Source organism: Leucoraja erinacea, chromosome 31 (genome assembly GCF_028641065.1).
Source record: "Leucoraja erinacea ecotype New England chromosome 31, Leri_hhj_1, whole genome shotgun sequence".
In the NCBI taxonomy this organism is placed as follows: Eukaryota; Metazoa; Chordata; class Chondrichthyes; order Rajiformes; family Rajidae; genus Leucoraja; species Leucoraja erinaceus.
Genome location: NC_073407.1, coordinates 16,160,281 through 16,182,923, shown reverse-complemented (window position 1 = coordinate 16,182,923; position 22,643 = coordinate 16,160,281). Strand labels below are relative to the sequence as shown.

Below are 22,643 nucleotides of genomic sequence, written 5' to 3'. Positions count from 1 at the left end.
AGCTGCGGGATTTCGAAGAGACCCTAGTGAGAGTCTCATCTATAATGGAAGAGGAGAACCCCCGTTTCCTAAAGAATGAGGACATCTCCGATCTTGATTGTTCCTTTATTGATTTCTCCAACTACAAGTAATCCTTGCATCCCCTCTCTCTGCACCCCTCCCCACCCTAGTCGTCATACTAGTTTCACTGTCTGTATAACTCCTTACCACCTACCCCACCGCCATCAATGGACTACTGTGGGCTCCACCTTTCCTTGACCATCGTTGCTTCCTGTAAATATACATCTGCAGGCTACAAAATGCACTAGTGTCCATGTAGGCTGGGACATAAGGACAGATTGAGAAGTCCAGGTGACATTCTGTCCTTTGTTAATGGCTAATGTGGGTTTTGAGTAAACAATCCATATTGAAACCTCTTTTCTAGATTGTTTGCCTATTCAAAACTGAATAACAATGTCATCTATGTTCTGTGGCTGTGTTTATTAACATTTTAATTACCTATGCTTTTGTTTACCACAGAAATGACATTTAGAACGGATATTGTGCATTCAGTTTGTGGTTTTTGTTTTGTGTGCTCTCTTGCCCTGGTTAAAAGAAAGAAAATTGTGAAGAGAGATCCAAAAATTAGTATTAACACCTCGAGCTGTAGAAATACTTTCATTGTGCGGCAGTCAAACAAAAACCGTAATTAAAAGGCCTTGTGACTGCACATCAATTTAAAACTTGATGCATCACATCATATATAATAGATCAATTAATGTATTGTGTCTGCACTATCAAAGAACGGTTGGGCCTATTAGAGATATTGTTAATTGACAAATGCAAGATTTATGTAGAGAGTGATTCTGTTGTTCCAAGGAGACTGAAATTAGTCACTTGTTTCACATTTGTAGCAAGTGCTACTTTAAGTCTGTTGTAAATCAGGAAAAAAATAAATATCACATATTTCCAGAAAATAAGAAGTGCGGGACAAGGTGGCAAGGCATTGAATTAATCACTGATTTCTGTAATTCTGTGCACTGTGCAGCCAACATTACATTATTTGAAATCAATTTGATAAAAGCCATTGACTGTAGGTGTTAACTTAATTTAAATTTTCCTATCCTTCATTGAAATTCTGTAAACAAAATGGATACGTTTTCTGGGACAATTTCCCAAAGCAGAATTCCGTTCCTCTTCCTTTCTCTTCTCTTTCCTCCTGTCTCCCATCTTCCTTGTCAGCTTGGGTTTCTGTTTGTGCAGTGGACTCAATCTGAAATGGGTGCAGAGCCATCATATTGAACCCTTTTTTGATCTTATGCCCCAATACCATCTGCAGGCCAACAGGATTAGCTTAGTTGGGGTGTCTTGGTCAGTGTGGATGAATTGAGCTGAAAGAGCCTATCAAGCTACAAAGCACAATGTTGGAGGAAGTCATGAGGTCAGGAAGCATTTGAGGGGGGGAATGGACAAATGGTGTTTCGGGATGGGACCTCTCCACAGATGCTGCCTGGCCCACCGAGTTCCTCCAGCATTTTGTGTTTTGCTCCAGATTCCAGTATCTGCAGTTTTGTGTGTCTTTATCTTCTAACTCCTTGATACCCTTATCCTAACGTCTATCAATACTTGTCTTCAGTATATTCTGTAAATTAACAATCAACATTTTTTTAAAACTTGCCTGCATCTCTCCCTTTATTTATCACATTTATTTTATCACATTTTATTTGTTTCTCTGATTGTGACATCTACATGTTGAGTTGAGTTGAGTTTGTCAAGTGTACAGAGGTACAGTGAAAAGCTTTTCTTGCACGCTATCCATTCAGCAGAAAGATAATGCATGATTACAATTGAGCCATTTACACTGTTTAGATATATGATAAGGGAATAATGTTTAGCGCAAGGGATATATCTGTAATGTTAAGGGCCTGTCTCACTTAGGGCGTTGCTTGCACGTCATTTACGCGACATAGTTTACGCGTCACGACGCGAGCATGACGTGCATTATGCGCGCATGGTGTGTAGTAACGTAGGCAGTGACGTGCAGTAGCGCGCGGCGCCACCTGTGTGAAGCTCAAATGACGCCCAAGTGTGACAGGCCCTTTGGGCAAATATCTGTAATGTTATGCACAACGGGGCTATTCGTGTCCTTCTGAATACTGACACGAACCAATCTGTGAGCATTTTGAAAATTGCTTTTTTATTTCTCTTGCCTAGGTCAGTAACTTAACATTTTATCTGTTAAATTCCACTAACTATTCTCTTGTCTACTTGCGTGACCTGCACTAAGCGCGGACTGTTTACTTAATCAGTATTGAAAAGAAAGCAAACTCAATAACCTGACAGGAATTTTCATAATATTATTTTCTCTCTGCCTTGGGGCACAGTGGAGTTGCTCGGCTTTTATTGCTGTGGAATCTGTTGTATTTGCCCATCCAGATTCCATAAACCACAGGTTCTCATTTACAAAAGTGTCTTTTCTTTTGACACTTTAGGAAACCATTCAGCCCATTGGGTCCATGGTGACTTTCAGAGCAATAGTTCCTTTTCCCTAATGGATTTCTGTGAAACCTAGGCCACGGAATCAAGCAGACTACCTCTATTCTTGTGTAGGAAGGAACTGTAGATGCGGGTTTAAATGCAAAGATGGACACAAATATCTAGAGTAACTCACAAAGGAATAGGTGATGTTTTGGGCCGAGGCCCTTCTTCAGACTGAATTATTGCTTCTTTAGCAATAAAAGTTTAAATTTGTTGGAAAGAGCAAAATTAGAGTCCAGCAATAAAAGTTATTGTCAAAATAATAGGAAATGTAAGTTCTGAGGGTGTGCAGGAGCTAATGGTATTGATGCATTTAAGGAGATTCATAAATTTACAATGAAGAAAGAACAAGACTAGAAAGTCTACTTGATGCCGTGGACTTGGAGATCAATAAGGTTTTATCCTCAACCAATGTAATTCAGACAGTATCTGGTCACTTTTCTCCATATTGTTGAAAAGACTTTTGATGTGCAGTTGGAAGTTGAGTTGTAATACCAGCAATAAAGTGCAAGTTGAGATGCAAGATGTTTTTGGATCCTTAAAGGTTGTGAAAGTCTTTGAATTGAAGGAGTGGATCTCTTTGTAAAGTTTCATCCAGATAATGCTTAACGTGCTAATCCACATTGCATTTGAATTTTCAAGAAATCTGAGTGTTTGGTGTATTGAGAAAAAGGAATGCTGTCAAAATAAGGTTATTGTCGGAGCAAGAGTTGAGTTCTGCTTCTGAGCTATCCCGGGTAAATATTGAGAGGTGACTATTTGGGGCAACGGTAGATTTGGTGCCTTACTGCACCAGAAACCTGGTTCGATCCTGACTACAGGTGCTGTCTGTACTGAGTTTGTACATTCTCCCTATGACCATGTGAGTTTTCTCTGGGTGCTCTGGTTTCCTCCCACGCTCCAAAGACCCAAAGGTTTGTAAGTTAATCTGCTTCGGTAAAAATTGTAACTTGTCCCTAGTGTGTAGGATAATGCTAGTGTACAGGGTGTTTGCTGGTGGGCCAAAGGGCTTGTTTTCATGCTGCATCTCTAAACTCTAAACACTGCTAATCTCCCTATTAACCAGGAGGACAATGATACGAGTTAAAAACAAAAACACTACATTCAGAAAAAAACAACTTGAAATCTGCATCATGCCACTCCAGAATATTAAGGCTTACAGAAATAACCAAATTCTCTAAACACTTAAACAATGATTAGTTTAGAATATGAAGTATAATCTAGAAAATATACTGTGTAGAAATATAAACGACTATAATGTCTCTATTCGCAGCAGAGACACAGTTGCCAAGTGAGCTTGTGCTGTCTTGCACCTATTGATGAAGTGCTGTCAATATTCTCTGAGTTTGTGTAAATACGAGAGAGCAAAAGATCCTTGAAATGTCAGACTTCATTTCATCCTCAAGCCAGATAAGCAGTTGCCCACACTTTGCCTCTGCAGCCTGTATTCACAAGTCAGCTTTGTATCCACAACCTTTTAGTCTCAAACCCCTGTCAAAGCAAATGCTCCTCCACTCCGACGCCTACTGCTGACCAGGTACCAGAACTGTAAAAGCATAACATTTAGCATTATTGCGGTATTTAACTTCATTCTGTTATACTTGATTTAACACTCCAGCTCAGGAGTCATTGAAATCATCGCACAGAAGGAGGCCATTGTGCATTGCCACTGCTATCTCTACAAATCGTAGCCGACTGCCCTAATTCCATGTCTCCACTGAATCTTCCACCTTTCACACTCATTCCATACAAATGCTTTTGAAAATGTACATCTATATAATTTTTTATTTTTTTTTTACTGTCTGTAACCTTGTGGCAAAATATTCCACATTCTATTAGTACTCTAAATGTGAAACTATGTCTACTTTCTCCGCATCATCTTTCTAGTCAATCCTTTTCAATAATTTGCAAAATGCTGATAAGAATTTGACTCTTTTGTAAATTTTGAAAATCTCTTGCGTCTTTCCTCTTTTTCTTCACTTTCATTGGGGGGGGGAGATGCCTTTTTATAAAAAAAATAATTGTAATTTGAATTACTCATAATTCCCCTGTATAATTTTCACATGTGCTTCTTCTTGCTAACCTTCCACATTTATCATTTCCCTGCCTGATTCCCTTCAGCACAAATGCTTTTGAAAATGTACATCTATATAATTTTTTATTTTTTTTTTACGTCTGTAACCTTGTGGCAAAATATTCCACATTCTATTAGTACTCTAAATGTGAAACTATGTCTACTTTCTCCGCATCATCTTTCTAGTCAATCCTTTTCAATAATTTGCAAAATGCTGATAAGAATTTGACTCTTTTGTAAATTTTGAAAATCTCTTGCGTCTTTCCTCTTTTTCTTCACTTTCATTGGGGGGGGGGAGATGCCTTTTTATAAAAAAAATAATTGTAATTTGAATTACTCATGAATTTCCCCTGTATAATTTTCACAGTTCTAATATGCTTATAATGGGGGTTGCTAAAGTGTAGTTTCTAACAAAGGCATCGGTCTGAAGAAGGGACCCCGACCCGAAACGTGTCTGTCCATTTCCCTGCCTGATCCGCTGAGATCCTTCAGCACTTTGTTTTGCCTCAACAATGTTGTGCTCAAGTGCAACATCACATCATTGATTTAAATCCATTACCTCTTTCTATGCACAGTAGACCTCTGCTTGATTCATGGGTTTCTCTGAGCTTTTGCAAGAATTTTGCATCATATGCTTGTATATTCATCCCTTCTAATCGGACCAATTAGGATGTAAATCGCTTTAATGCGTTAATAAAAACTAAAGCTTGCTACCATTTTCTCGATTAAATTGAATCAGACAACCATGTGCCTTTTCCATGATCTGTTTCCCACATGTAATTCATTTTTTTTTTCACATTTTTTAGTTCTGACATTTGACATATCACCATTAGATCCTGACAGTTTCAAGTCTTATCTGAAAGATAAGATTCCACTGTAAAGCACCCTGAGCTTCGTTCCTCAGTCTCTGGAGAGAGACAAACCGACTGATGTTTGCCAGTCGGGAAGCCCAGAAGCCGGCTGCAGCCGGAGATCCCAATAACAAGATCCAAAAGTTTGGAGATTAGTTTATTTATTATTATGGTGTTGAAGACTGAGTTGTGGTCCACGAACAGCATCCTGACGCAGGGTGATCATATTGCCATGGTGATCCACAGCTGAATGTGGGTGTATAGGTTAATTAGTTTAGAGGTACAACGTAGAAACGGGCCCTTCGGCCCACCGGGTCCCCGCTTATAAACGCTGTCCTACACACACTAGGGACATTTTTTACATTTTTACCAAGACAATTTACCTACATGCCTGTACGTCTTTGGAGTGTGAGAGGATACTGATGATCTTGGAGAAAACCCACGCAGGTCACTGGGAGAACGTATAAACTCTGTACAGACAGCACCTGTAGTCGGGATTGAACCCGGGTCTACGGCGCTGCAAGTGCTATAAGGCAGCAACTCTACCGCTACGCCACTGTGCCGCCCTTTAATTGGCCTCTGTAAATTGTCCTTAGTATGTAAGGAATGGCTTAGAAAGTGGGATAAAATAAAAATAGAGTGAGCAGGTGGTCAGCATGGGCCAAATGGGCTGAATGGCTTGTTTCCATGCTGAATCTCTAAAACTCTGGCACCATCTTAAGTTGTGTGGCAGTGCGAAGTTGTCATCGCTATCTCCTTCATGGAGTACCAGAGCATCCTCTCTCCTGACATTGTTACACAGTCTTGAATATGTGTCCTTTCCCATTTCCATTGATTGCTTCTCAGGAGATTTGATGTTCCAGTCATCTGTGGATGTTTCCTTGTTTAGCAACGAATAATCAGATTTCTCGCCATTGGGGAAATCCTCGCCCTCTCAAATGTAGGCCATGATTAATAAGTGAAGTGCAAATGGGGTCGTGTATGGACTGTAACAATGTGGACTGACACTGAGTGAGGCAAAGGAACACGAGCACAAACAGCAGAACAATTCACCATTTGTGGAAACTGAAATAGATGAACAAATTTGGGAGACTAGAATTCAAGTTCATCTTGTATATCCAAGAAAGTTGCGATGATTTCTAAAAGACCTCTTGCATAAACTAAAATATTATTTGAACCATGCGTGAGGTTTTAGAGGTTAGAACTGAAAACTGAAGTCTGGCGAAAGGTCTCTACCCGAAACGTCACCCATTCATTCTCTCCGGAGATGCTGCCTGTCCCGCTGAGTTACTCCAGCTTTTTGAGTCTATTTTGATTTAAACCAGCATCTGCAGTTCCTTCATACACATTAAAACTGAGAAATAGTTGGTTGAGGTTTTGTAGTTAGTCTTGCAGTGGGTTGTACATTGATTGCGATATCATGGGCAAAGATAAATTGAACCTGATTGCCGATGACTTCAAATATCCAAGATGACTCTTCAGGGTTGTACGTTGGTACTAAGCTGTCAGAAGTGTTTTCTTTGGGATGGCAAATAGGCCAAGGCCACATCTATTCTCTCAGTGCAACGTCAAACAAATTCCAAATTATTATTAGAAAGAGATATTTTCCTGATTTCCAGGCCAATACTGATCTTTTAATTAAGATCTCTATATAGTTTTACCTGATTATTAAGTTTATCGTTTACAGATGCCTCATTTACGTTAAAGCTGTTTGAGGTGATGGGAGAAAGGGTATCAAAAGTAAAGTGTGTTTAGAAACAGAAAAATATGTGCAGGGGTAGGCCATTCGGCCCTTTGAGCCAGCATTGTCATTCAATATGATCATGACTGATCATCAAAAATCAGTGCCCCGTTCCTACTTTTTCCCCATATCCCTTGATTCCTTTAGCCCTAAGAGCTAAATCTAACTCTCTTGAAAACATCCAGTGAATTGGCCTCAACTGCCCTCTGTGGCAGAGAGTTCTACAGATTCACAACTCTCTGGGTGAAGAAATGTTTCCTCATCTCAGTCCAAAACGGCCTACCCCTTATTCTAAAACTGTGACCCTGGTTCTGGACTCCCCCAACATCGAGAACCTTTTTCCTGCATCTAGCCTGTCCAATCCTTTAAGAATTTTATATGTTTCTATAAGATCCTCTCTCATCCTTCTAAATTCCAGTGAAATTCTTGCTGCTGTTTTACAGACCTGTTAACACAATAGCAGCCAATAAATATACAATAATAAATGATACAATAAATGAATAAGAGTAATACTAGGTAACTAGCCCACAATCATGCAGTCCATAGTAGATCATAGTTGCTAAGGTTTATGTTGTGCAGTGTTCAAGAGCCTGGTGGTGGTTTGGAAGAAGCTGTTCTGATGTTACTAAGCAAGCAAGTGTCTTGTTCAATATCAATTCAGTTTGAACTGTTTTTAATTATGACGCTAAAAGTGCAAATAATATATGCACCTCAGCAATATGATCATTTCCCAAAATAGGATAATATCTTGGAACAAATTTAGTTATTGGTATACTATCATGTTGATAACATACTGCTCAAGTCAGTCTGAAGAAGGGTCTCAACCTGAAACATCACCCATTCCTTCTCTCCAGAGATGCTGCCTGTCCCACTGAGTTGCTCCAGCATTTTGTAATCTATCTTCGATTTAAACCAGCAGCTGCAGTTCTTTCCTACAAATTTATACTGCTTCAGCTTGTGCATATTAATTTAAGAACCTTTTAAATCTTTTTGCTGTTCGTAAATGAACCCACAAATTTAAGGTCCTGTTATTTTAATTTTCAATGGTATGTCAGATAAATACAAGACTATTTGTTGAAGATTCTGCACCAGAGGCCAATTAGTTATTGCATCTGTGAATCGAATTCTCTTTCTCACTATTATGAACCCTCGAGTTTATTTTTCCCCCTTCCCGGTGAAAAATCAGAATTGTTTGAAGCTAGCAGCTACTAGTAGCTGTAGTCTCTTGCTGTATCCTCGTTCAACGGGAAAACATTAGGAGACTTCAGTGCATCAAGTCTGCAATAAATCTGAGTGCCTATCAGCATGAAGTGAACAGATTATTTGACTTGGTTCTGACAAGCAATTACTTAATTTTTTACACGTGTCACCTCCTGTTTCCTGATGGAGTACAAGAATTCTCTGTCTTTCGACAGAAGTGCAGGAAGATTACTAGCTTCCAAAGCTGACTTACTCTTTTTGTTCATTCACCAACAAGACAAATGTCAGAACACTCAATACATTGGAAGAGGAAAGTAATAGAATAGTCATTGTTTGTGCTCTGTTGACAGGTGTGATGAAACTGCCTAAATCAATTGCTGCAAGCCCATTGCAATTGACAGAATTAAAGATAAATAAGAATTAAAGAAAATTAAAAGAACGGTAGGTAAAATTTACAAGGAAAGAGAGGGCATAAAAACATTGGAGCTGGTATTTCCTAGTGTTTGCTTTCAATTCCTATGAATTCCCCCCTCATTTGTTCAGCTGCTCTGCTGAATCAAACTCTATAAAAAGATTTTGAGAACACTATTGCAACCTAAAATGACCCTTGTCCTTGATGTTTAGTTCCCATTTCCACAGTAATTGATTTTAAAAGCATTTTGCGTTGGCAATGAAATGCCAGGTAAAAAGAACTTCAGAAATCTCCCTCAACTGCCCTCTTCCCACCCCAATAAGATCATAAGAGATAGGAGCAGAATTAGGCCATTTGGCCCATCAAGTCTACTCTGCTATTCAATCATGGCTGACCTATCTCTCCCTCCTAACCCCGTTCTCCTGCCCTCTCCCCATGACCTCTGACACAATCTATCGATCTCTGTCTTAAATATATCCACTGACTTTTCCTCCACCGTCTTCTGTGGCAAAGAATTCCACAAATTCACCACCCTTCGACTAAATAAATTCCTCCTCATCTCCTTCCGAATACATTTTTTTTTTTTGGTGTTTTGGACTGAATAAAAGTAGGAAATGCTCACGAATAAACTGCCCTGCCTAAATGATTTAATCCCAGAAATGAGTGCTGCTTTCTAATTGAACATAGTCAGCAGTGGCTCAGAGCTGTGTCGTGGGTTCAAAACTCACTGGAGCAACTGAGCACCAAAATTAAGACCTACTCATTGATGTAATAGAATTAGATCCTTTATTTGTCAGATACTGGGGAAAATCCTACACTGTAGTCGTGGTTAATATCTTTCAAACAGGCCGTTGAAGTGTCTGCCCTGTCAAGTGGACGTAATTAACAACGCAGGAATGTGGGTGTCTTATTTAATACTTACCTTGAAGTAGAATCACATCAATGGGTAATCAAGAGATTGGTGTTTGTCTCAGTCTGCAATGGACAAATTATCTGAGGCTGTTGTTACTTATTAAAGTGCTAACAAAGTACTTGTGCTGTGTAGTTGCAGGCAGATGTCACTTTACAATAGTGACTACCACACTGCAGAAGTATTTTACTAGTAGCAGTAGCACTTTTAGACAGGGATGTGAAACATGCTTTGAAGTTGCAGGTCTATTAAGGCCCTGTCCCACTTTCACGACCTAATTCACGACCTTTTTTACGTGGACATTTTTCATCATGCTAGAACAAGCACCCCGACCTACTTGATGCCACGGGTACCTACGACTGGCATCGAGACCTCCTACGACCTACCTACGATCTCGTGACGACCATGCTGCGAGTATGAGTCGAGGGCAAACTCGGCAGAGGTCGTGAATTAGGTCGTGAAAGTGGGACAGGCCCTTTACTGTGACGTTATGATTGTATCCCAATGCAGTTTGGAAGAGCTTGCCCTGCACAAATTGGGTGCCATCTTTCCTGTATTACAACAGTAATTGTTGAAAGAGTACTACATTGCATGTGATGCAGTTTGGGATGTTCTGAGGGCAAGGAAAGGTGCTAAATAAATGCAAAGCTGTTTTACAGCCAATAGTGCAGAACAGTGTTAATGCCCATTCAGAGTTGTATATCTATCATCTTTCAAATTTCCATACCCCCAATCATCAATTTGACTTGCTTAAAATTATTAGTGGCAGTAGTACTAACAACCTTGAAGCGTCACCTTGCACACCTCCCATATAATGGCCAGAAGACATTTGGCATCTCTGTCACGTTGGTTCCTGTGAAATCGCCCCCTTTCTGTTAAGCTAACATTTCCCATATTGTACAGAAGCTTTCACTCCCCATGTGGTCTCTGCTTGAAAAGATATTGTGCTAACTTGCAATTTTGAATAATAGTAGGAAAGGTTTTGGTTTTCATTGTTGACTGAATTGCAGTTTATAATGTTCCACAATACACGAGGTTCGCTTGCTCTCCTGTCAAATTGAACTTAAGATGGAGGTTCCTGTCACACCACAGGTTGTAGGAAATGACTCAATTTTATCTTTGTGCTGTTCAATACGAGTATCACCACAATCCTCTTAAATATTTAAAGTAGGAAAAGTAGATAACTTAAAAATCCTGAAACTGATACCATAAATTCTTTTAAAATTTGGGAGATATTGTCTATAATTCTAGTGGAGCTCAATTTGAGATTCAGATTCCATTGTATTAGTTATATCCAAATAATATTTGTTATATCCAAATAATAAGCACTAATTATAACTGGGTTGGGATTCCGTAATTGTATAAAATATATATTTCTAATTTATAGTGAATATATGTATATGTGTGTGTATATATATATGTGTGTGTGTGTGTGTGTATATAATACACACACACACACACACACACACACACACACACACACACACACACACATATATACACACACACATATATATACACATATATATACACACACACACACATATATATATATATATGCTACACACACATTTATATATACACATATATATATACCACTTCTTCACAACTCCAGAGACCCAAGTTCGATACTGACCTTGAGAAAGAGTCAAGAGTGTTTAATTGTCCCCATGTCCCAACAACGGAACAATGAAATTCTTACTTTCAGCAGCATAACAGCAATATAACCACAATACACACAGATAATACACAACCGGCACATACACAATACACAAAGCCCCCCATAAGAGTTGGTTTATTGCTGGAATTATTTTTTTATTATCACACGTACTCACGTACAGCGAGGAGCTTTTTATTCGAGTCAAATCATATTATACATGAGCGCAATGAAGAAGGACACAAGATCAACAGGTAGGGTAAAGAGAAAACTAGCAGAGTGCAGAATATAGTGTTACAGCATTGCAGTGTACAGTTACAGAGGGAAAAGTGCAAGGAAGGAGGTTGGGAGATCGGGACGACACCCTAGCTTATAGGAAGACCGTCAGTGATCTGATAACAGAGGAGAAGCAGCCTTTCCTGAATCTGGTGGTATATGCTTTTTGTATCTTTGGTCGGCTGGGAGAGGGGATAAGAGTGAATGACTGGGGTGAAGAACGATCCTTGATTTTTGTTGGGTATTTTCTAGAGGTAGCATGAAGTGTAGATGATGGTGGGCTGGCCAGTCCGTGTGATGGACAGAAAATGAAACTTCAGTGTAAATATAGTATATGAATAATTTGTGAAAAATGTATTGAAATACATCTTCTATCTACAGGATAAAATGTTAGTTGCTGTGTGTTACTGCTTCGGCCCATCTAGTCCATGCTGACCAAGATGCTGCATCTACTGTAATCTCATTTTCCTGCATCTGGGTCCTATCCCTCTAAACCTTTCCTATGTGGATGTACCTGTCCAAAAGACATTTAAATGCTATTATGGTCCCTGCCTCAACCACCTTCCCTGGCAGCTTGTCCTATAAACCCACCCCCCTCTGAGTGAAAATGTTTGATTTGTGAAATCTTTTCCAACTTTCATGTTAAATGTGTAAAATTGGAAATTGATTGCAGCTGTGTTGCTGAAGAAAATGTGCCCTTTTACACCTGAAAAATATTTAAACGCGGTTGAGGATTAATGTGTTTGAATAAATTGTTGCGACTCGCCCTACCAAAAAAATAAATCTGCTTGTTTTTGCTTTTCTTTTAACAATTTATCTCTCTCCTTGTCCGCTGCCGACTGCCAGGGCTCGTAAGTGGCTCGGAGCTGTATTTTACAAACCTAATCGGATTTTTCCAAATGCCTTCCCTTTTGAATGGGTGAAGAGGAGATACTACACTGAAGACTTGGTGACAGCTTAATTTTCACAGCTGAGTTTCTCCCTGCTCACTGGCAGTTGCTTAATTACAGGCTTTCAGGGAGGCCACTGGGTTTGCATTGAGGGGAATCAGTACTAAACCCTGTCATTTAGTCAGAATGAGTGCAGATAGAACAAGGAATCTGGAAATTTTCACTGCAAGGTGTGAAGTGGACTGCATGAGTCCCAGTGAGCACATAATGACAGATGCCTTTTAGAGCAAGCTGAGACTGAATGGTGCCCGACTCTATTTCTGTCAGAAAAGTGATTATTTTTGTCACTCAACAATACTTTATTTTGTGCTGTTTTTTTGTCTCCCTCCCCCCCCCTCTTTTTCTCGGTAAATGGTTAGGTGTCTATGAGACCCCAGGTGGGACAATTCTGTATCATGCTCATTTGGACATCGAAACCTTCACAATGGACAAGGAAGTGAGGAAAATCAAGAGGGATCTGGCGGTGAAGTTTTCTGAGCAGCTGTACAATGGTAAGCAGCAAATCTCTGTCTGCACGAGTTGCAATGCTGTTCGGTCTGTCTGTGCTATCTGTCAAAGGGACCCACGATGTGAAAGTCGTCCTCTTCTTTGTGAACCTTATCTGGCCTGAGAAACTTGGAACGAAATCCAGGGAAGAGACGAACGAGGCTGCTTCTAAAACAAAACTTAAGGAATAGAATTATTTGTACAAATAATCCAAAATTGACATATTTTGCTTAGTTGGAAGAAAATAAGACATGCACATGGTACACACGTACACCAGGACCCTGGGTAAGTAGAGCAAGATGGGAATGTGATACCTTCACTCAAACAACCTGCTGCATTTAAAGTCCAGGGGTATACAGTCCATAGAGCTGTGCAGCATGGTAACAGGCCCTTCAGCCCACTTGTCCGTACCTACCAAGTCCCATTTGCCTGCATTTGGCCCATATCCCTCCAGACGCTTCATATCCATATCTGTATAAAATGTCTTTTAAATGTTGTAATTGCATCCGCTTCTGTAGTTTCCACCAGCAGCTCATTCTAGATGCGGACAATCCTCTGAGCTATAAGTGGGAGGACAGCATTTCATGCAAGTGAGAATTGGGTTTCTGGCCCTGCCCTGGTGATTGGCAACCTGGAGATGGCCCCAGAACCCTACTTCCCCTGTTAGATGGCCACCCTCCATCCACATTGTCTTCTCCGTCAGCCCGTCCTGAAATCAAGCTGCCTTTGATTCATCTCCCATCATTAGTTTTTTAAATTAGAAATAGATAATAGGTGCAGGAGAAGGCCATTTGGCCCTTCGAGCTAACACTGCCATTCAATATGATCATGGGTAATCATCCAAAATCAGTACCCCGCTCCTGTTTTCTCCCCATATCCTTCAAATTCATTTATTGCCCATCGCTTGAGCTGAGCAACTTGCTGGGGCATTTCAGGGGGTGATTCTGAACAACCCATATTCAGTGGATCATAAAACACACCATCTTGCAGCACAGAAACAGGCCCGTCAGCCCAACCCGTCCAATCCAACCACGATGCCCCAACCTCACCAGCCCGTGTTTGGCCCATATTCCTTTAAACCTTTCCTATGCATGTACTTGTCCTAATGTCTTTTAAATGATATTATAATCCCTGCCTTGACTACTTCCTCTGACAGCACGTTCTATATAGCCACCATCCTCTGTAAAAGTTGCCCCTCTGGTTCCTATTAAATGTTTCCCCTCTCATCTTTACCTATATCGTCTACACCTCTCTGACGTCTGGTTCTTGGTTCCTTACCTTGGGGAATACACAAGAACATGTGGCAGATTTCATCCCCTGAAGGACAGTACAAACCAGATGGGGTTTTTTGTTTTTTTTACAACAATCTGGTAATTTTATGGTCATTATTAATTCATTAACTATCATGTGCACTCCAAACGTAACCCCCCTTCACAGGATGTTACCTGGGCTTGCGGGCTTGAATTCTAAGGAGAGGTTAGATAGGCTGGGACCTTTTTCCTTTTGTGTGTAGGGGGCTGAGGGGGGGGTGACCTAATTGAGGTGTACAAGATCATCGATAAAGTGAATGCTCACTGTCTTCTTTCCAGGGTAGAGGATTCTAAAATTAGAGGGCATAGGCTTAAGGTGAGTGGGGAGAGATTTAAGGGGATATCAGGGGCAACTTTATCACTCAAACAGTCGTCTGTATCTGGAATGAGCTGTTACACTGTTACACTTGGTATGATTGTGGCTAATGCATAGTAGGATTGCCACAGAACTGTATGCAAAATATAATTTCACTGTACTTCGTACACATGGCAATAAGGTGGCTTTGAACCATTGAAATAGGCAGGCAGCATCATCAAAGACCCACACCACCCTGGTCACACTCTCATCCCACTCCTGCCATGGAATCTTCAAACTGTAACAATTCAAGGACAGCTTCTACCCAACAACCATCAGGCTATTGAACGCTAAGAATTCCAACTGAACTGCAAAATGTTTTGGAAGCACTAGATTCAGATTCAGATTCAGATTCAATTTTAATTGTCATTGTCAGTGTACAGTACAGAGTACAGAGACAACGAAATGCATTTAGCATCTCCCTTGAAGAGCGACATAGCAAACGATTTGAATAAAAAAAATAATAATAATAAGTGTCCGGGGGGGGGGGGGGGGGTGGTGATTGGCAGTCACCGAGGTACGTTGTTGAGTAGAGTGACAGCCGCCGGAAAGAAGCTGTTCCTCGACCTGCTGGTTCGGCAACGGAGAGACCTGTAGCGCCTCCCGGATGGAGGAGGGTAAACAGTCCATGGTTGGGGTGAGAGCAGTCCTTGGCGATGCTGAGCGCCCTCCGCAGACAGCGCTTGCTTTGGACAGACTCAATGGAGGGGAGCGTGGAACCGGTGATGCGTTGGGCAATTTTCACCACCCTCTGCAATGCCTTCCGGTCGGAGACAGAGCAGTTGCCATACCATACTGTGATGCAGTTGGTAAGGATGCTCTCGATTAGGGACATCGGCCTTTGTTTTGTTTGGCACTAGATTGTGTTTGATGCTTATTGAACTTTTTTTCTTTTGTTTATTATCTGTTGAGTCCTCTGTGTTAACAAACCTGATGTGCTGCTGCAAGGAAGAACTTCATTGTTCTGTTAAAGTGCATGTGACAATTAAACACTCGTGACTCTTGACAACTGGCCTCCCGCTCCTAGGATTATCTGCTTTTGTCGATGCTCCCCAGTGAAATGAATATTTGAAACAGATTTAAACCAGTAAATCCTTCTCTTAGGGTCCAGCTCAGGTGTTTAATCCTATTGTCTTTTTTTTTAAAAAAGAGCTTGGAGTTGATAGGATTTATTTTATTAAAGTTTGGATGTTGTTTACAAAGAAATAGCGCAAACCTTGGCAAAGGAAGGTGAGATCCATGATGGAAATTGCTTTGGACTGGAGATGAAAGGGATGTAATCTGTGCACCTGTAAATATTCTACCTCCCACACTTTTCTAATCACTGAAGTGATTGTCCTACTGCAGAGAGCTGTGCTAGCTGAGCAAAGATGAATCGCAGGGAAAATGACCTTGCTTTAAGACTATTTATTGTCATGATACCATAGCATTGTGGAGAGAGACCGTTCTATTCCTGACAGCTCATGAATGCATTTCTTGCTTTGGAAAGTTGTTCTTTTCATGACATTTATCATCACAGGTTTGAGTGTTAGTAAGGATTTGCCACAAATGCTGTTAAGGTATTTAGAGCAGTTCAGAGATGAAATAAACATGCCATGTTTTTCAGTTGGGAAATTCAAGGGTAACGACCTAAAATATAAAGCCAGATCTTTTGGGAATGAGACGAAAGAAACTACAGATGCTGACAGTATAAAGTGCTGGAGGAACTCGGCGAGTCAGGTCGCATATCTGGAGGAAATGGACAAGTGACTTTTTGGGTTTGGCCCTTTCTACTGATTGCGGTCAAGAATGCTGGAATATCACATTCAATTGCCTAGTCTGAAGTCAGGTCAGGACCAAAACGTCATCTGTCCATTCTCTTCACAGGAAATGCCTGAGTCACTGAGTTCCTCCAGCACTTTGTGTTTTGCTCAAGATTCCAGTTAATAGAGTTTAATTCTCATTTTTCAATTACTAAATTCTGATTTAGAGTTTTCAGAATTAGTTTATTTTTACCTATCACACATTCTGTTTCCATCTTTCTATATAGAGAAACAAGTTTAATAATTCATTGAATGATCTTTGAATTGACGGAATAGAACACAAGCCTATGTTGATTTTGATAGCAATGCTTGATGCCAAAGTAAAGAAACATCGAAAATAGGTGCAGGAGTAGGCCATTCGGCCCTTCGAGCCTGCACCGCCATTCTATATGATCATGGCTGATCATCTAACTCAGTATCCTGTACCAGCCTTCTCTCCATACCCCCTGATCCCTTTAGCCACAAGGGCCACATCTAACTCCCTTTTAAATGTAGCCAATGAACTGGCCTCAACTACCTTCTGTGGCAGAGAATTCCACAGATTCACCACTCTCTGTGTAAAAAATTGTTTTCCCATCTCGGTCCTATAAGACTTCCCCCTTATCCTTAAACTGTGACCCCGTGTTCTGGACTTCCCCAGCATCGGGAATAATCTTCCTGCATCTAGCCTGTCCAACCCCTTAAGAATTTTGTAAGTTTCTATAAGATCCCCCCTCAATCTTCTAAATTCTAGCGAGTACAAGCCGAGCCTATCCAGTCTCTCTTCATATGAAAGTCCTGCCATCCCAGGATTCAGTCTGGTGAACCTTCTCTGTACTCCCTCTATGGCAAGAATGCCTTTCCTCAGATTAGGAGACCAAAACTGTACGCAATACTCCAGATGTGGTCTCACCAAGACCCTGTACAACTGCAGTAGAACGTTGCTGCTGTTATACTTTTACACAGGGATAGAACCGCCTCACAGCGCCCAAGGCATGGGTTCAATCCTGACGTCAGGTGCTGTCTGTGTGTGTGTTCTCCCTATGAATGTGTGGGTTTCTTCCAGGTGCACAGGTTTCCTCCTATGTCCCAAAGGCACGTGAGTTTATCACATGTATCAACATAGAAATGGGGTGAAAGGGTGACCGATGATCGGCAAGAACTTGGTGGACTTGTTTCCATGCTGTGTCTCCAAACTAAACTGAAGCAAAAACTAGAATCGTACCAGGCTGTATCTCTGGAAATTTCCCTTCAGCAGAGGAATTGGGAAGTCTTTAATCAGATACTAGGCTCGGCCCACAGAACCTGTTTTAAAAAAAAATATTTGCTGGGGTTTCAACAGCACTGACCTTACTGTGTGATCTGGGAAAGGGAAAAGCCCCTGGAAGGGAAAAGGTTACACCGTAATTCCAAAAGGTTAAGTGGGTGATTGAAAGATTTGAGAGGTTAGTTGAGTGGCAGCCCCTCGCATTCCTTTATTATCTCAGAAACACTAAATGCCTAATTGCGTTTCTTCATTAGTAACGGCCGACTTGACAGGAATGGTGTTTTCAGGTGTATGGAGTTAATGTTACACCTCTGCGACGACTTTGTCCGAGACCTGCATCTCGGGAGCTGCCGTGCTTTATTTAGGGTGTGACTACCACAGCGGATGATTTTGTTTTTGATTAATGTCAGCTGAGATTTTAGGAATACTTTGTCGAGGCAGTGATAACACTCAGCTTTGTGACAGAATAAACATGAAACAAGCTCCGAGCTCTCGAGTGTTAGAATGTCAGTTTCAATTGCCCTTCCTTTGAATTCCCTTGATGCGAGACACAATGGACTGGAAACATTGTCATTTTGCCCCTGGGTCTAGAATTTGAATAACGCTAGACTGATGATGATAAACTCTGGATTTGAAAGCTGTAAAGGTCTTAAGTGAAATGAGTTAAGGCTGTCTTGGCTCCTTTCTCATCAAGTGAGTCTTTAAGACAAAGCAGCCCATAAATTGTCACAAGTTGTCAGTCTTGCTTAGAATTCGCAAGATGCAAGAAAAATAAATATCGCACCGGGATTTTCACCCAGATATTTTATTATTTTGGCTGTGCTACATGACTGAATTTCTATACAATACCTTGTATTAAATTAAAAAAATTGTATTTTCTATGTGGATCATGAAGCTCACAATTTTCCATCTGAGTTTCCCATGCATGAGTCAAGAGTATTTAATTGTAATATGTACTGGCACTGGTACAATGACATTATTTCTTGCTGCAGCCTAACAGGCTTGTATACATAATAATGCACAATTATATAATATCATTAGTACAATAAATTAATAACTAATACCAGGTATTAATCATAATAGTCTGTAGTGAAACTAAAGACACAGACCATAGAAGAGCATAGTTGCTGAGGTTAGTGTTGTCCTGTGTTCTGATGGGTGCAAGGAAGAAGCTGTTCTTTAACATGGTGGACATGGTTTTTCAGACTCCTCTACAGTGCTACGCGTTTCTCCAGCTTTTTTGTGCACCTTCGATTTTCCAGCATCTGCAGTTCCTTCTTAAACACAGTGCTACAGTCTCTGCCTTCATGGGAGTTTGAGTTGGCACGATGCCTTGGTTGTTCAAAGGCTGGATTCCCGAGATGGTGAAATTGTCCTGCAAGCAGATTTTGAGTAGATTAGTTTTATATTTGGTTGAGAGCAGATGAATTTCAAGTGATCGCATTGATGTATTTTATTCTCAAGGAACTGGACAGGGTAGAATTTGGTGAATGTTTCCCCAGCTTGGAAGCCTAGAAGTTGGGTGTCAGATTTGGTGTCCATCATTTAGGGTTGCAATGAGCAATTGCTTCACTCAAGGTTGTCATCTATGGAATTTGACGCACCAGAGGGCTGTGGCAACTAAGGTGGTGAGTATATCGAGTTGCAGATCATTAGATCTTTGGAGGTACACAAGAATGCTGGAGAAACTCAGCGGGTGCAGCAGCATCTATGGAGCGAAGGAGATAGGCAACGTTTCGGGACGAAACGTTGCCTATCTCCTTCGATCCATAGATGCTGCTGCACCCGCTGAGTTTCTCCAGCAATGTTGTGTACCTTCGATTTTCCAGCATCTGCAGTTCCTTCTTAAACACATTAGATCTTTGGATCCTGAGGGATGAGCAGGATGTTCTGACAGCACCGGGAAGTGGGGTTGTTTTGGAAGATCAGCAGTGATCACAGTGAATGCCAGAGGACACCCGGAAGACCAAATAATCCTCGACTCCTGCGGTTGTATTGTGCGCAGGTCAGGCAAATGGACAGATGTGCCGTTGATAGTTTCTTGTTCACAGAGAGAGAAAGAGAGGGACAGAAAGGCAGGAGAAACTGGAGACTCTCAGCTCTCCAGAGCTCCAATTAGCAATGTTATTTTGGAAAGATTCTCCTGGTGAGCACCTACAGAACCGTGTAGGTTTGCAGAATGAAACATATGGACCTTTGATTTCAATCTTGATAAGTGCTATGTCAGGTCTTGGCTATTCAGTTAGATTTACTCAAAGGTCTGAGAAGTCCCTCGTGGGACTTTTCAACAAGCTATCAGGAGGCCGCGCCAAGCCCAGAAGAAAATAGGTTCAGCTGTTCATTCACAGCTCAAAAGCCTGCAGGATGAATTTGAACTGCCCTCTGTGACTTCATTGTCAGGCTTGGTGAGGCTGTACAGAGTTGAAAGAAACCATTTTTCAGCCCTTTATTTCTTTGAGAGGCCGTCGCATGTAATGATTTTGGTGATTCCCAGTAGATTTGTGAAGTTGTCATGTGGTGTCCTTTTGTTTTAGATGTTAAACACCAACCATTTCTCAGAAAAAAAAAAGTAAATAGAGGAGTCATTCATACAAATGTTTGCAGATAATAGGAAGTTTTTTGCACATAGGTCTTTCAAATAGCCAGATCCAGCAGTAATATCAAGTTATGCTGCCGAGATTTTGTTAACATTAAAGAAAGTTTTCAAGGTATTAGTAAATTCGGGTATTGTAACTGCAAGTATAGATGAACTGATAAGAATATGTATTGCAGAAAGCAGCTCGGGTATAGACAATAGGTGTAGGAGTAGGCCATTCGGCCCTTCGAGCCAGCACATCTATTGGTAGGAATCTACTGGATCTATTGGTAACAATAGTTTTGTTGTCAGGGGGGATATTAGTGAGGAGATTGTCAGATGTGTTTAATTGTCGTGTGTACTGGCAATGGGACAATGAAATTCTTACTTGCTGGGCTTAACTAGCCTCTAAATGGAATAGCACACGCACGCACACACACACGCACGCACACGCACACACACGCACATGCACACACGAACACACACGCACGCACACACGAGCACACGCACACGCACACACACACGAACACGCACACATGAACACACACGCACACACACACACACACACAAACACACACGCACACGACACACACACACACGAACACACACACACACGAACACACATACACACACGCACACGAACACACACACGCACACGCACGCACACACTCGAACACACACACGCACACACACACGCACACACACACACACACACACACACACACACACACACACACACACACACACACACACACACACACACACACACACACACACACACACACACACACACACACACACACACACACACACACACACACCCTCTGAGGTCAGTGTTGTGCAATGTTCAAGAGCCTGATGGTTACTGGGAAGAGGCTGATCTTAAACCTGGAGATCACGTTTTTCAGACTCCAGCACCCACTTCCTGCTGTTAGGAATGAAATAAGACAATGGCCAGGGTAGTAAAGATATTGACTGGCGTTTTTGTGCAGGACCTCCCATAGACCCTTTTGATGGTGGGGAGGTCAGTAGCTGTGATGGACCAGGCAGTGTCTCCCATTCTCCATGATCTCTTTAGTTCCTGGGTGTTTGAGTTGCTGAACCAGGCCATGATACAGTCGGTGAGTATGCTCCCTAGCATCCAGATACCCTGAGATGGGGTAAGGCAGTGTAGACTGGCCACACTGCTCCATCTGCCTGTTCTTTACATCCAGTAGATTACGCAGCCTGGGTTTTAACAGATGTTAGACACTTCGATATTCCATTCTTTATCCATTGATAAGTGGGCTTTCTCTTTAAACTTCTTAGGTCAGCACTTATAAAGTAATTTCTTTAGTCAGAGGGTGGTGAATCTGTGGCATTCGTTGCCACAGGCTGTGGAGGCCAAGTCAGTGGATGTATTTAAGGCAGAGATAGATGGATTCTTGATTACACAGGTGTCGGGGGTTATGGGGAGAAGGCAGGAGAATGGGGTTAGGAGGGGGAGATAGATCGGCCATGATTGAATGGTGGAGTAGACTTGACGTGCTTATGATCTCACTAATGTATTTATTCTAGCTTAAATATTTCAAGTCAGCCCTCTGGATTTCCACGTGAATGTGTTAACTGAAAATTAAAACTTTGAAACAAAACTAAATGGACTAGGATAGTTTCATCATCCCAGTTGTGGTAGCATTATCATCAATATTTATATGACCAGAGATACAGAGTGACGTCATCTGGTAATGGTAGGAAGATACACTCATCAGAGCTCCATTAAACGTGTTCAACGGTAATGTCTGAAGGTCTGCAGTGCCAAGCTGGTGCAATGGGTATTAAAGAACAGTAAACTGTGAACATGACCAGTGAAACGTTCTTTACCCATCTCGCTCTCTTTCCATTTTCTTCTATTCCTCTTGTATATTTCCTCCCTTCCCTTGCTCGAATAGCAAGAGGGTTTCTCCATGGGACACAGATCAAACCCGGGTCTCTGGCACTGTCAGCTTTACCACTGCGCCGCCCTTGATACGCTGTTCTCTGCAACATTGGCATTTAACTGGTGTGTGTACTGGTATTTATCAAGTACATCTTTGTTATAGCTATGGCTGTGGAGGTTATCTTTTCTGAACTTGCTCAATGAGATTATTATTTTGTCAAAGTAAAAAAAGTTCCTCTCCCCCTCCCCCCACAATCGGTCTGTTGAAGGGTCCCGATCCAAAACATCACCTGTCCATATTCCCCAGAGATGCTATTTGCCCAGCTGAGTTACTCCAGCATTTTGTGTCTTATCTTCGGTATAAAC

The 22,643-nt window shown here is 41.3% G+C and overlaps 1 protein-coding gene across 1 annotated transcript in view; it reads left to right on the top strand.

The window, feature by feature from the left end:
• The window catches only part of ass1 (argininosuccinate synthase 1), a 95,344-nt gene that overhangs the window by 63,815 nt on the left and 8,886 nt on the right, over positions 1–22,643 (top strand). Inside the window, exon 12 of the mRNA XM_055660092.1 lies at positions 12,948–13,079. Coding sequence (XP_055516067.1) covers positions 12,948–13,079 — 132 coding nt within the window. The remainder of the gene's footprint in view (positions 1–12,947; positions 13,080–22,643) is intronic.